We start from the raw sequence: 15,329 nt of genomic DNA, 5'->3' as shown, positions 1-15,329 counted from the left end.
GGGATCTTCCCAACCCAGGGATCGAACCCATGTCTCTTGCATTGGCAGGCTCTCTACCCACTGAGCCACCCAGGAAATCCCTTATTTCTAGTAATACACCAAAAATAAAACTTTATTAGTGTGGATATATCAGCTTTAATTTTTTTTTTTAGTATTTTCCAGGTTTATTCTTTTTTTTTTTTTTCCATCATTTACTTTCAAAATTTCAGCATCTTCATGTTTAGATGTTTCTTTTAAGTAGCACAAAAACTGGACTAAAAAATACAGTCTGAAAAAAAAAATCTATCTTTTAACTGGAGTTTTCTACCTGTCTGCATTTACTTAATAACTGGCAAATTTTTATGTATGTATTTTCATTATCTTGTGCTTTCTATTTGTACCTGTTTCCTTATGGAAGAATTTGGGATTTTCTTTTTCAGTGTAATTTCTCCCCTCTACTAATCTGGAAGTTATAGACTAGTTCTGTTCACCCAGTATTTACTGTAACTATTAATACTGCTACTCCGCTCAACTAAGCAGTATGTTACCCTCCCCTCAAACAATGTAAAGATTTTAAAAGCTTACTCCACCAAGTTTTTACTTATTTGCCACTGTTGCCTAATGCAATTTTTCATCCTACATATTGGATACTATAATTCTTGTTAACTAGGGTGACACTTCAGCTGTTATTCAAACTTCTTTGCTGTTTCCTTGTGCAAGTCAGCTCTTCCACTTGGATCATTTTCTACCTGAAAAAAATTCCCTCAGGATTTCACGCAACAAGGGTCTTCATTTCTCTCACCCTCCAAAGATGCTTCTGTTGAATGAAAACTTCTGGGTTGCTTAAGACGGTGCCTGACTATGTCCTGAGTTTCATGTGTGGGGCTGAGGAGCTCTCCCCGTCTACTATTCTTGCTTTCCTTGTTGACTTTGGTTTTCTGCACTGTTCTTCAGTTGCTCAGTCGTGTCTGACTCTGCAACCCCACGGACTGCAGCACACCAGGCTTCCCTGTCCTTCACTATCTCCCTGAGTTTGCTCAAACTCATGTCCATTGAGTCGATGATGCCATCCAACCATCTCATTCTCTGTCATCCCCTTCTCCTCCTGACCTCAATCTTTCCCAGCATCAGAGTCTTTTTCCAATGAATCCGCTCTTCACATCAGGTGGCCAAAGTATAGGAGCTTCAGCTTCGGCATCAGTCCTTCCAATGAATATTCAGGGTTGATTTCCTTTAGTATTGACTGGTTTGATGTCCCTACAGTCCAGGGGACTCTCAAGAGTCTTCCCCAACACCACAATTCGAAATCATCAATTCTTTGGCGCTCAGCTTTCCTTATGGTCCAACTCTCACATCCGTACATGACTACTGGAAAAACCATAGCTTTGACTAGATGGGCCTTTGTCAACAAAGTGCTGTCTCTGCTTTTTAATACGCTGTCTAGGTTTGCCAAGTTGTCTTTTTATATATCCTGCTTGGGACTTGGCTGGCTTTCTGAATGCAAGTGAACTGACACCTCTCATTACTTTTGAAAAGTTCTCCACCATTATCCCCTTCAGACTTTGCCTCTGCTCTCTCTCCTGTCTCCTCATTCCCCTTTTCCCTTCCCCTGTTTAGGAAACTCATTCAGTTCCATCTTTCAGTTCACCTATTTTCTCTTCAGCTACCTACAGTTCACTGTTGATCCAACCCAATTATTTGCATTTTCATTTCTCTTGGTCCTATTTGGCTCTTCTACAAATATTACTGTCTCTTGCACTTTGTTCATTTTCAGGATTAAACACAGCCAAAACACCAGGATTAAACACACCAGGTCTTAGCCACTGGCATTGACAGGTTGTGAATTTTGGTGCTGGCTCACTCTTTAAGATTAAAGTTCCCCCAGGGTCTCCAGCATCCTGGACTGCTTTAAACCATGTCATTCACCTAAGGTTGCTTTCCATCTTTGGGAAGATCTTATTTTGATGTCTGCTTTATGCTTTGAGGTCTCTACTTATCAGACACACCATCTTGAAGGTCCATGAAAAGAAGATGAAGAGCGCCTTGTGTAACAGAAAAGCTGCTTCCTTTTTCCTTCCTGGGGTTTCTGTCTGCACCGTTCTGGCCTCTGACTGTTCCTCATTTTTTGGGTGCTCACTGATACATTAACCAACACTTAACTCATTTTCACCCAGCAATTTTAGTTGTCTTTATTGGGACTCTAGCCCACTATCTGGTCAGAAGCAGAAGTTGACAGCTTTTCTTAAGCATGTGTTTGGGCCCCCTCTGTGGAGATTCTAGAGCTCCAAGAGGAATGAGAATGTAAAAACAACCTTTTATGAAAGGAAAAAGTAAAATAGAGGAGAAAGAACCTGCCTGATGACCTATTGAGGCACAGAAATCTATAACAGAGAAAGCAAGGAGATGGCCAGAAAGGTTGGCGATGGATTAGTATAGATTCAGAAATAAACAGCAACACATTTGGGATCTTTTTCAGGGAGGAAGGCGTGTTTTGAATCTGTACATTACATTGAAAATTGAACTGTCCAGGTTGGGGCAATCCCTACTTCTCCCTTTATCCCAAAATAAGCCCTACGTGGGTAAAAATAAACAGAAAAAAAAAAAAAAACTACAAACCAACCTTGGGAGAATTTGTGCCAACTGTGAAAGGACCTCTAAAAGCACAAAGGAGAGACATTTAAAGAACTGAGGTTTGAAAATCATAAAAATAAAATGTTTACAGCAAAACTGCTCCTAAACAAAACTGAAAGGCGAATTTGGGAAAAAAAATTTACAACACAAGAGTTTATTAGTGGTTAAAATGGCAAATTTTATGTTATGTACTTTTTTACAATTAAAAATTTTAACAAGTTTATTGTGCCTATTTAGAAAAAAAAAATATATCTGAATGAGAAAAAGACAAATGTCTAAATAAAAAAACTGAACTAATTAAAAATAAATATAAGAAAATGTCCCTGGAAAGAAATGAAATGAGAACAGGAGGCAGCACCTGCACTCAAGATGAAAAATCAGGGTGACACGGCCTCGTGTATAAAGAGTAACCCTTCTTCAGACCCCAGACTAAGGAGTCTCTCCTTACAGGAAAACGAGGAAGATACTGAGGGGCTAGCACTTGTCACATTTTTTTAGGTCGCCATCCAATCCAGTGAGATGGCATCTTACTGAAAATTACATCTAGGTGTTCCTATACATGCAGAACAGAGAGATCAGGGAGTGGGTCCATCAGGAGATTGTTTTGTAGCTTGTAGGTTTCAGACTGCGTTTTAAACACATTGCTGACGGAAGACATATGAATGCGTCTTTTGTTACCTGAACAGTATCGACCAAAGACGCATCAATACTTAGCCAGTAACACGACTGACAACACCAGGCAAAGTTGTCAGAGCTTAAAACTGACCAAGGGCTCTCTACACAACTCTCGACTGCCGCTATTCACGTTTCCCTCCGTCAGTTCCAACCTTGTGTATTTTATAAACACAAGTTTGTTACCATACATTCCTCAAAAATGATGTATTCCTAAATTTTGAGGGGAGGACTTTTCAGTGAATTTTACGCAGATACCTGCTCTGACTGTCCGAGTGAAATACACAGTAGTGTCTCCAAAGGTGGCAGTTCTTCAGAAGATAGTTCCGACTCAGACGGTGTGAATGTTCGACCAACGGGAAGACAAGAAACTTCAGTGACTGACTCTGACACGGAAGTGAAACTGAAGCTCACGGAGCTGGAGAAGACGTCACAGGGGTGTCGGGTGCACTACTGAACGTAATAACCCACACAGTGTCAGTGAAATAACAGAATAAAATTTTGGCCGACCAAAATAAAAACGCTGGCCACGGGCATTAGTGTCTGCAAAAATTTCCCAGACGATAATGAGTTGAGAGCTTGCGGTAGAGTGTAAGACTGTCCTGCCATAAGCGTCAATTATCTCTAGGAACAGAGGGTGATTTCTGTTGAAATGGCTTGGGAGCAGAGTCAGGGCTCGGATCTCACCTTGGTTTGTGCGGCTGGGGTTTGGCAGCTGCCTTCCTGTCTATAAACCGGGGGACCCACGGGCACAGGTGCTGGGCTGGAGGGCTGATGTCGGCAGCCAGCTCCACTGGCCTGGGAGGCACTGCCTCCCCAGGCCTGGGTTTTCCATCTGTGACACGGTGGCCAGAGCACATCTGACCTGGAGGCTGCTGGGGATTCCACAGAGGCTGTCCCTCCCCACACTGGGGACCACCCCATGGCAGCAGTGATGTCTGGAGTGCGGCCGCGTCTCCTGCCGGCAGAAGGAACTGAGGCCACAGCTGAGTTGCACCCGGTTTATTTCTGACGCAGGCGCATCCCAGGACAGTGGCAGGTGCCGGAGGTGCCAGGGCGGGGGGCTAGAACTCCACCTTGCAGGCGGGGAAGGCCTCATCCTGCATAGACACGGTGCTGTTGCTGCCCAGCACCGTGATGCCCAGCGCCTGGTGCCGGGTGTGTGTCTCCTCGTACCACTCGTGCATCGCCACCGAATCGAAGGTGGGGATCAGGGTCACCTGCGGGTGGGACAGACGGACCGACAGTGAGGGGCGCACCCTCTGCCCTCCCGGCCCACCCCCAAGGCATCGGAGGGCCCTCTTCTCTGACCACATTTGTGCTGCCTCTGTTCTCCTGCCGAGGTGTCTGCAGCTGGCGGCCAGCCTGTCCCTGAAGTGCCTTTTCTTTCCCATGGCACCCTGAGCGCCCTTTCACAGCCTGGAGACCAGATCACTCCTCTGCCAATTCCTCTCCATTCTTCCCTCCCCAGCTACTCCCCTGCTATGTCCCAGCTTCACTCGCCCAGACCTCCCGCCAGCTCCCTGAATACGCGTGCTCCTGCCTCCGCTCGGAACACTCCCTCCTAGCCGCTCTGTAACCTGTGTGCCTGACCAGGTGTCAGCACACTCAGACCCTGTGGGTGGCCAGGTACTGGAGGCTCCTTCTACCCAAATTTACCTTGTGCTTCAAGGCTCTATTTCAAGGGTTCTCATGGGGACAACCCCAGCCTTCAAGGGTCAATTGTCAACATGCGTGGACACCATACACCCCATCCCTTTCTCCTGGCTGATCCTCATAATATTGGGGAGACTCAATGCCAGGGCTCAGGTGAGGTGATCAAACCAGCCCCACCCTGCAACCTCACCCAGGGGTGCTGTAGACAAGAAGTGGCGGTAACAGGAATGGAGCCCCGCGAGCTGGGCGAGTCCTGCATTTGCCCTCATAGCTGCATGGCCTTGGGGACAGGGATCAGCTCCTCTGAGCCCCACTCCCTCTTTGGATGTGGGTGAAGGTCACACCAACCTCACAGGACTGTGTGGGTTTGGCAGGAAGACACCGGGAAGTGCTGCCCCGCCCAGCGCCAGGAGCTTGAAAACGACCCTGGGACCTGTGCTGGCATCGGGACCATCCGATGCCCCGGTCATCACACACCTGGAGCGGCCGGTCCCACTGCTGCTTGCCAGCCAGGAGCGCGTCCAGGACGGCCCGCATGCCCTCTTCCTTGTGTTGGTCCTGGCCGCTGATGACGTAGCAGAGCGCACGCACCCGCCGGAAGAACTCCTCATCCACCAGGCGGGCACTGCCCCCGCTGGGCAGGTAAGCCAGGTCAAGGTAGACAGGGGAGCCTGGTGGGGCCGCTGACCCTCCTGACCGACTGCCAGCTGACCCTGTGGGTAAGAGGGATGAGATCAGTTGTGAGCTCCGGGGAACAAGGAAGAGTTGGAGACCCAGGGCCCAGGACAAGCCTCCCAGGTCTATCTGCACCTCTCAGAGTGGCTCCCTCCCTGGCAGGAGGCCTGATCTCACCATTTCAAGGTAGACAAGTCCTCCCTGGCAGGTTTAGTAACTGGATGAATCCTGCATACACCCCAGTTAACCCCTCAAGAACACACCCTGGCCAGTCCCTGGACATAGACGTCCCCAGCACCTGAGGGGAGGGGTATTCAGGGAGGGCTTCCTGAAAGAGGGGGTTTTGGAGCTTGAGCCCCTGAAGCAGCAGTATCTGGAACGCTCTGCAGCAGCATCCATCTGTTTAATTACTCATGGGGAGTTTATCTGTTGTTTTTCAATTACTCCTGGGCACCGCAGCCATCCTAGGGACAGAGCAGTGACCAGAACAAATAACAGTCCCTGCCTTCAGGGTTGATGGGGAGCCAGAGTGGGTGTGGGCAGGAGAGAGTTGAGAAAGGGAGATGCAGGCTGGGGCAGCTGCACCGGGGCCTTGTCTGCACCCTGGACCCAGAGCCTGGTGCGAGGGGGACAGGGCCATCACTCCTGGGCCAGTGAACCCGTCAGCTGCTTGAGGATGTGGCCGGCTCTTGGGCAGGAAGTCTGTCAGATGTCTGATCATCTTAAGATCCTAAACACTGCCCAGACCAGGGCTTGCGACCAGAGGGCTGCTGCACGGTGCGGGGGTGAGGTGGGGGAGCATTTGCAGGATGAATGAAATCCCCCAGCTTTCAGTAAGTAGCATCCCTCACTTATGACTGGGGACAGTGGGGCGCCAGGAAGGGAAAGCCACCAGAGCTGTGGAACGCGAGAGGCAGACGGGAACAGGAGAGGCAGAATGGCAAAGAGAAGACAAGGGGAATGAGGACAGAAGCCAGGGAGTAGGAGGGCAAGGGTAGGGCAGAGGCCAGCAAGCTACGGCCTGGGGGCCAAACACAGCAACGGCCTGCTTTGGCGGATAGTTTTACTAGAACACCCATCTGGGTACTCACTGAGCTGCTTCTGTGCTATAACACCTAGTTGAGCTGCTGGGACAGAGACCCTCTGGCCTGCAAAGGTAAGAACCCTCCGGCCCTTTAAGACAAGCTTGGCTAGCGCTGGCGTGGGCCGCTGGTTTGTTAGAGGCAGTGGGAGCAGGAGCCCCCAAGTGGCTGAGACGTGTGGTCTCTGAAAGAGGCCAAACACCCCAGCAGAGAGGGCCTCAGATGACCCCCAGTCTCTGGGTGCCAGCCTTGTTCATCACCCTGAGGGCCACCCTCTCTCCTCTTGCCACTGTACTGGGAACCCTTGACTTGCCAAAGGTCACAGGAGCCTACCAGGTGCTTCTCTTGTAATCTACCCACGAAAGACAAGAGGTGGTGGCTCAGCGAGGCGGTGAGGCTAGAGGCAAATCAAGAGACCAAGGTGGCCAGGAACCCAGGACAGGCCATATGGGGAGAGAAGCTGAGATATTTCTCAGCTCCTGGAGGGCAGGGCCACCCCAAGCAACTAGCACACTGCCCAGCCCACAGCAAGCTGGATCCAGAAAAGTCAGAGGAACCAGAGATCAAACTACCAACAATTGTTAGATCATAGAGAGGGCAAGGGAATTTCAGAAAACAATGATTTTTGCTTCACAGACTACACTAAAGCCTTTGACTGTGTGGATCACAACAAACCGTGGAAAATACTTAAAAGAGATGGGAATACCAGACCACCTTACCTGCTTCCTGAGAAATCTATATGCAGGTCAAGAAGCAACAGTTAGAGCTGGACATGGAACAACAGACTGGTTTAAAATTGGGAAAGAAGTACATCAGGGCTGTATACTGTCACCTTGCTTATTTAATTTCTATGCAGAGTACATCATGTGAAATGCCAGGCTGGATGAAGCACAAGCGGGAATCAAGACTGCCAGGAGAAATATCAATAACCTCAGGTATGCAGATGATACCATTCTAATGATAGAAAGCAAAATAAAAAGCTTCTTGATGAGGATAAAAGAGGAGAGTGAAAAAGCTGGCTTGCAACTCAACATCCAAAAAGCTAAGATCATGACATCTGGTCCCATCACTTAATGGCAAGTAGAAGTGAAAAAGTGGAAACAGTGACAGACTATTTTCTTGGGCTCGAAAATCACTGCAGACGAGGACTGCAGCCATGAAATTAAAAGATGCCTGCTCCTTGGAAGGAAAGCTATGACAAACCTAGACAGCATATTAAAAAGCAGAGACATCACTTTGCTGACAAAGGTCCATATAGTCAAAGCTATGGCTTCTCCAGTAGTCATACATAGATGAGACAGCTGGACCATAAGGAAACATCGCGAAAGTAATGCTTTCAAATTATGGTGCTGGAGATGACTCTCTGAGAATCCCTTGGACATCAAGGAGGTCAAACAAGACAATCCTAAAGGAAATCGACCCTGAATATTCGTTGGAAGGACTGATGCTAAAGCTGACACTGCAATACTTTAGACCTTGATGCTGGGAAAGATTAAGGGCAGGAGGAGAAGTGGGGAACAGAGGATGAGATGGTTGGATAGCATCACTGACTCAAGGAACATGAGTTTGGCCTAACTCTGGGATATAGTAAAGGACAGGGAAGCCTGGTGTGCTGCAGTCCATGGGGTCGCAGAGAGTTGGACACAACTTAGAGACTAAATGACAACAGAGAAAGCACTCAGTGAGATGAGCTGGGGCTACTGTTCCTGCCACTGCTGTGGCTGCTTTCTCGCCAGCCTTCTGGTAGCTGTAGGCCCGCTCTGACTGACGCATCGGCCACTGAGCACTGGAGCACGGTGTGCGCCGAGCTACCTGGGGGTGCAAAGCGCGCATTAGGCGCCCAAGATGCAGCATGGAGAAGGGAACTGCCTAGAGATGCTCAATGCTGGTTATATGCTGCACTGTCACTGTGAAACAGCAGTATGCAGGCAAGAATGGACATAGCAGGATCTGGGACGACGGCAGAGCAGGAAGCTCCAGCAATCTGTCTCCCATTCTAGGCAGCTGTTCTGGCAGCCTCGCCCTGTAGGTGTGGAGCTACTTGAAGAAGACAACGAGAAGTCGCTCAGTCATGTCCGACTCTTTGCAACCCCACGGACTGTAGCCCAGCGGGCTCCTTGGTCCATGGGATTTTCCAGGCATGAATACCAGAGTGGGTTGCCATTTCCTGCTCCAGGGGATCTTCCAGACCCAGGGATCGAAGCCGGATCTCCTGCATTATAGGCAGACGCTTTACCGCCCAAGCTACCAGGTAAGCCCCTGGAGCTACTTATATGGGATTTAAGAACTGCAAATTTTAAATTCTTCTTTTCTTCCCCCTTCATTTTTTTTTTTTCTTTTTCCCCTTTTGGGAGCCAGACAGTCAAGGACTAGGACACTCAAAAGCAGATACAGGGGAATTTAGAAAGGAACCACAGACACCCAGGGAGAGGTACAGGATCAGAAAAGGCATACTGCTGCTGCTGCTGCTAAGTCACTTCAGTCGTGTCCAACTCTGTGTGACCCCAGAGATGGCAGGCCACCAGGCTCCTCTGTCCCTGGGATTCTCCAGGCAAGAACACTGCAGTGGGTTGCCATTTCCTTCTCCAATGCATGAAAGTGAAAAGCAAAAGTGAAGTTGCTCAGTCGACCCCATGGACTGCAGCCCACCAGGCTCCTAGCGACCCCATGGACTGCAGCCCACCAGGCTCCGCCGTCCCTGGAATTCTCCAGGCAAGAACACTGGAGTGGGGTGCCATTTCCTTCTCCAAGAAAAGGCATAAGAACACCTTAAGTTTATACCTCAGACTGATCTCCAGCACAGAAACAGCCCACAATAACCAAACAAAAGAGCCACAGCAAACCCTGGGGAAGAGGAAATTTTGGCTCTCTCGAGTCATCACATTTGTTAGATTCAAGTGTACAGTTTTCAGTTATAAAAAATCACAAGCCACACAAAGAAGCAGGAAAGTATGGCCCAGTCAAAGGGAGAAAAAATGAACAGAAACCGTCCTCAAGGAAGACGAAAGGGGAGATCACCAGACAAGACTTTAAAAAACTCTCCAAAAGATACTCAAAGGACTAAAGGAAGATGTGGAAAAAAATCAAGAAAAACAATGTACGGACAGAGCACAAACGCCAATAAGGAGACAGAAAGCATGAAAGTAAACGAAGAGAGTCCAGAGCTGGGGGTGTGACGGCTGAAACAGAAAGGCCACCAGAGAGCCGACTCAAGGCCCAGACAAGCAGAAGAATCAGTGGACTTGATAACAGAACAATGGAAATGATCGAGTCCGAGGAACAGAAAGAAAAATAATCGAAGTCAGTGAACAGAGTCTAAGGGACCTATCAGATACTCTCAAGACGACCAACATACACGTTATGGAAATCTCAGAAGAAAAAGAAAGAGAAGGGGGCAGGGAGATTATTTCAAGAAATAATGGCCAAAATCTCCCCATATTTAATGAAAGACATGAATAGGAACATCTGAGAAACTCGATGAACTCCAAATAGGATAAACTCAAAGAGAACCACACTGAGACACAACTTAATCAAACTGCCCAACAACAAAGATACAGTGATACAGAGATTAAGAGATGTTTACAGGCATAAATGCTGTTATTAATATCTCAGATTAACAACCTAACTTTACAACTGAACCCAAAGCCAGCAAAGGAAGGAAATAATAAAGATTAGAGCAGAGATCTTAAGAACAGGGAATAGAAAAACATCACAGAAGAAAAAAAGCAAAACCAAAAGTTGGTTCTTTGAAAAGATCAACAAAATCAACAAATCTTCAGCTACACTGACTAAGAAAGAAAAAGAAGACTATTAGTAACATCAGATATGAAAGGGGATGTTTCTGCCAATCCTATAGAAATAAAAAGTAAAAAAAAAAAAGGTAAAGAAATAACAAGCATTGTTTGAGAAAACTATGAACAATTATATACCAAGAAACTGCATAACTTAGAAGAGATGTATAAATTCCTAGAAACACAAAACCTGCCTAGACGGACTCACAAAATGTGAACAGAATCAAAACTAGTAAAGAAACTGGATCAGTAATCAAAAACCTCCTGGGCTTCACTGAGTTTCTACCAAACATTCAAAGAAGAACCAATTCTCCAACTTTCCCAAAAAACTGAAGAGCAGGAAATACTTTCCAATTCATTCTGACAACACTCGGAGGCCAACAGTGCCCTGATACCAAGGTCACACAAAGATATTATGAGAAAAGAAAACTACTGACCAATACCTCTCATAAACATCGATGCAAAGCCCCTCAACAAGACCCTAGCAAGCTGAATTCAGCAGCATGTTAAAAGGATTATACACTATGACCAAGGGGGAGCTATTCCTGGGATGCAGGAATAACTAGCCTGACACATAAAAATCAGCAGAACACATTAACAGAAGGAAAGAAAAAATCCACATGATCATCTCAGTTAGTGCAGAATAGGTATTTGACAAAATCCAACACTTTCATGATAAACGTGTTCAACAAACTAGGATTAAAAGGAAACCATCTTAACATAATAAAAGCCACATAATGAAAAACCCACAGTTCACAGATACTCAGTGCAGAAAGACTGAAAGGTTTTCCTTTAAGATCAGGAACAAGGCCAGAATGTCTGCTTTAGCCACTTTTGCTTCATACAGCCAGCAAAAACAAGACCAGGAGCTGACTATGGCTCAGACATGAACTCCTTATTGCCAAATTGAGATTTAAATTGAAGAAAAGTACGGAAAACCACCAGGCCATTCAAGTATGACCTAAATCAAATCCCTTATGATTATACAGTGGAAGTGACAAATAGATTCAAGGGATTCGATCTGATAGAATGCCTGAAAAACTATGGATGGAGGTTTGTAACACTGTACAGGAGGCAGTGATCAAAACCATCCCTAAGAAAAAGAAATGCAAAAAGGCAAAGTGGTCGTCTGAGGAGGTCTTATAAATAGCTAAGAAAAGAAGTGAAAGGCAAAGGAGAAAAGGAAAGATATAAGCATCTGAATGCAGAGTTCCAAAGAAGAGCAAGAAGAGATAAGAAAGCCTTCCTCAGCGATCAATGCAAAGAAATAGAGGAAAACAACAGAATGGGAAAGACTAGAGATCTCTTCAAGAAAATTAGAGACACCAAGGGAACATTTCATGCAAAGATGGCCTCGATAAAGGACAGAAATGGTACGGACCTAACAGAAGCAGAAGATATTAAGAGGTGACAAAAATACACAGAAGAACTGTACAAAAAAGATCTTCACGACCCAGATAATCACGATGGTGTGATCACTCACCTAGAGCCAGACATCCTGGAGTGTGAAGTCAAGTGGGCCTTAAGAAGCATCACTACTACAAAGCTAGTGGAGGTGATGGAATTCTAGTTGAGCTATTCCAAATCCTAGAAGATGATGCTGTGAAAGTGCTGCACTCAATATGCCAGCAAATTTGGAAAACTCAGCAGTGGCCGCAGGACTGGAAAATGTCAGTTTTCATTCCAATCCCAAAGAAGCGCAATGCCAAAGAATGTTCAAACTACCACACAATTGTACTCATTTCACATGCTACCACAAGTAATGCTCAAAATTCTCCAAGCCAGGCTTGGAGACTAGTATGTGAACCAAGAACTTCCAGATGTTCAAGCTGGATTTAGAAAAAGGCAGAGGAACCAGAGATCAAATTGCCAGCATCCGCTGGATCATCGAAAAAGCAAGAGAGTTCCAGAAAAACATCTACTTCTAGTTCATTAAGTACGCTAAGCCTTTGATTGTGTGGATCACAACAAACTGTGGAAATCTTTTACAGAGATGGGAATACCAGACTACCTTATCTGTCTCCTGAGAAATCTCTGTGCAGGTCAAGAAGCAAGAGTTAGAACCAGACTTGGAATAACAGACTGGTTCCAAATTGGGAGAGAAGTACATCAAGGTTGTATATTGTCACCCTGCTTACTTAAACTTAGATGAAGGGTATATCATGTGAAATGCTGGGCTGCATGAAGCACAACTGGAATCAAGATTGCTGGGAGAAATACCAATAACCTCAGATATGCAGATGACACCACCCTTATGGCAGAAAGCGAAGAGGAGCTAAACAGCATCTTGATGAAGGTGAAAGAGGAGAGAGAAAAAGCCGGCTTAAAACTCAACACTCAAAAAATGAAGATCAGGGCACCCAGTCCATCATTTCATGGCAAATAGGTGGAGAAACAATGAAAATAGTGACAGACTTTATTTTTTGGGCTCCAAAATCACTGCAGATGGTGACTGAAGCCATGAAATTAAAATATGTTTGCTCTTTGACCAACCTAGGTAGCATATTAAAAAGCAAAGACATTACTTTGCCAACAAAGGTCCATATAGTCAAAGCTATGGTTTTTCCAGTAGTAGTGTATGGATGTGAGAGCTGGACCATAAAGTAGGCTGAATTAATGCTCTTGAGCTGTGTTGTTGATGAAGAGTCTTAAGAGTCCCTTGGATTGCAAGGAGATCAAATCAGTCCATCCTAAAGGAAATCAATCCTGAATATTCATCAGAAGGACTGATGCCGAAGCTGAAACTCCAATACTTTGGCCACCTGAAGAGCTGACTCATTAGAAAAGACCCTCATGCTGGGAAAGATTGAGGGCAGGAGGAAAAGGGGATGACAGAGGACGAGATGGTTGGATGGCAGCACCAACTCTATGGACATGTGTTTGACCAAGCTCCAAGAGATGGTGAAGGACAGGGAAGTCTGGCGTGTTGCAGTCCATGGGGTCGCCAGGAGTCGGACACAACTGAGTGACTGAACGACACAAGCCACTCCGAGTCAATACAGTGCTAGGAATTCTAGCCAGAACAATTAGGCTAGAAAAAGAATTTAAAAGGTAACCACATTAGAAGGGAAAAAATAAAGTTATCTCTGTTCACATGTCATATAATGTTATGGGTAGAAAATCCTAAAGATTTCACACACACAAAAGAAACCTGTTAGCACACCAATGCAGGAGACATGAATTCAATCCCTGATCCGGGAAGATCCCACATGCCTTGGAGCAACTAAGCCCGTGCGCCACAACTATTGATCCTATGCTCTAGGTCCCAGAAATGCAAGTGCTGAGCCCAGGTGCCACAACCACTGAAGTCTGGGCATCCGAAACAAGAGAAGCCACCGCAATGAGGAGCCTGTCCGCCACAAAGGGAGGCAGCCCCTGCTTGCCACAAGGCACCAGAGAAAAGCCCGCGCAGCAACGATTACCTAGCACAGTCAAAGATAAACAAACAGTTTTAAGAAAAAAGATTCCTGTTAGAGGACTTTAGAAAATAGCTGGATACAAAATTAACACACAAAAAGCAATTGCATTTCCATACACTACCAACGAACAATTCAAAAAGAACATTAAGGAAACAGTAACCTTTATGACAGATAGCATAAAAAGAATGAAATAATTGGGAATTAACTTAAAAAGAAGGTAAAATATCTGTACACGAAAACTACAAAACGGTACCGAAAGAAACTAAAGAGAACATGACTTAATGGAAAGATGCCCCATGTTCACGGACTGGAAGATAATACTGTTAGGATGCCAACATTACTGGATTTTTTTTTTTTTTTTGGTAGACATAAAAATTTACATTCTAAAATTCAGATGGACTCTCATAGGATCCCAAATAGCCAAGATAACCTTGAAAAGGAAGAAAAAAATTGGAGGACTCACATTTCATGATTTCTAAAATTACTATGAAGCTATAGTAATCAAGGCAATATGGTAAGACTATTAAGACAGACCTACAGATCAATGGAACAGAATAGATAATAAACTGTCACATACATGGTCAAATGATTTGTGACAGGCATGCCAAGAACGTTCAGTGGGGGAAAGGACAGTCTTTTCAGCAAATGGTCCTGGGAAACTGGATATCACCATGCAAAAGAATGCAGTTCACTGTTTATTTAGCACTATATCTAAAAACTGGGACTTCCCTGTAGCTCGAACAGTAAAAAACTCGCCTGCCATGCAGAGGACCCGCGGTCAATCTCCGGGTGAGGAATAGCCTCTGTAGAAGGGGATGGCAATCCATTCCAGTCCTCTTGCCTGGAGAATCCCATGGACGGAGAAGCCTAGCAGGCTACAGTCTATGGGGTTGCAGTGTTGGACACAACTGAGTGATTAACACACACACACACGTATCCAAAAATTAACTCAAAACTGATCAAACAGCAAAATATAAGAGTTGAAACTATAAAATTCTTAGAAGAAAACATAATGCAAAAGCTTCATGACGCCGGGCTTGGCAATGACACCTACGGCACGGATAACAGAAGAGAAAACAGGAAAACTGGGCTTTATGAAAATTAAAAAATTGTGTGCATCAAAGGACACTAGCAACAGAGTAAAAAGGCAACCCACAGAATGGAAGAAAATATTCACAAATCATGTATCTGATGAGTATCAGAATATACAGAGAACTCACAACCTAACCACAAAAAGACAACCTGATTTAAAAATGGGCAAAGGATGTTTCCACAAAGATATACAAATGTCCCACAGGCACACAAAACATCGTTAATCATTAGTGAAATGCAAATCAAAACCACCACCAGAAACCACCTCACACCCATTAGGACGGCTACGATCAAGAAGCTGGTAAACAAGGACGTGGAGAGACTGGAACCCC

The 15,329-nt window shown here is 45.6% G+C and overlaps 1 protein-coding gene across 1 annotated transcript in view; it reads right to left on the bottom strand.

Moving 5' to 3' along the window:
- Nucleotides 1-539: 539 nt before the first annotated feature.
- The window catches only part of MAP1S (microtubule associated protein 1S), a 35,617-nt gene continuing 20,827 nt past the window's right edge, over nucleotides 540-15,329 (bottom strand). Inside the window, exons 6-7 of the mRNA XM_040241098.1 lie at nucleotides 5,416-5,651; nucleotides 540-4,502 (exon numbers count right to left, since the gene is read on the bottom strand). Coding sequence (XP_040097032.1) covers nucleotides 4,347-4,502; nucleotides 5,416-5,651 — 392 coding nt within the window. The 3' untranslated portion in view covers nucleotides 540-4,346. The remainder of the gene's footprint in view (nucleotides 4,503-5,415; nucleotides 5,652-15,329) is intronic.

This window comes from Oryx dammah, unplaced genomic scaffold (assembly GCF_014754425.2).
Source record: "Oryx dammah isolate SB20612 unplaced genomic scaffold, SCBI_Odam_1.1 HiC_scaffold_5, whole genome shotgun sequence".
NCBI lineage: Eukaryota > Metazoa > Chordata > Mammalia > Artiodactyla > Bovidae > Oryx > Oryx dammah.
Note: the sequence above shows the minus strand (reverse complement) of the source record. Positions and strands in the feature narration are given on the sequence as shown.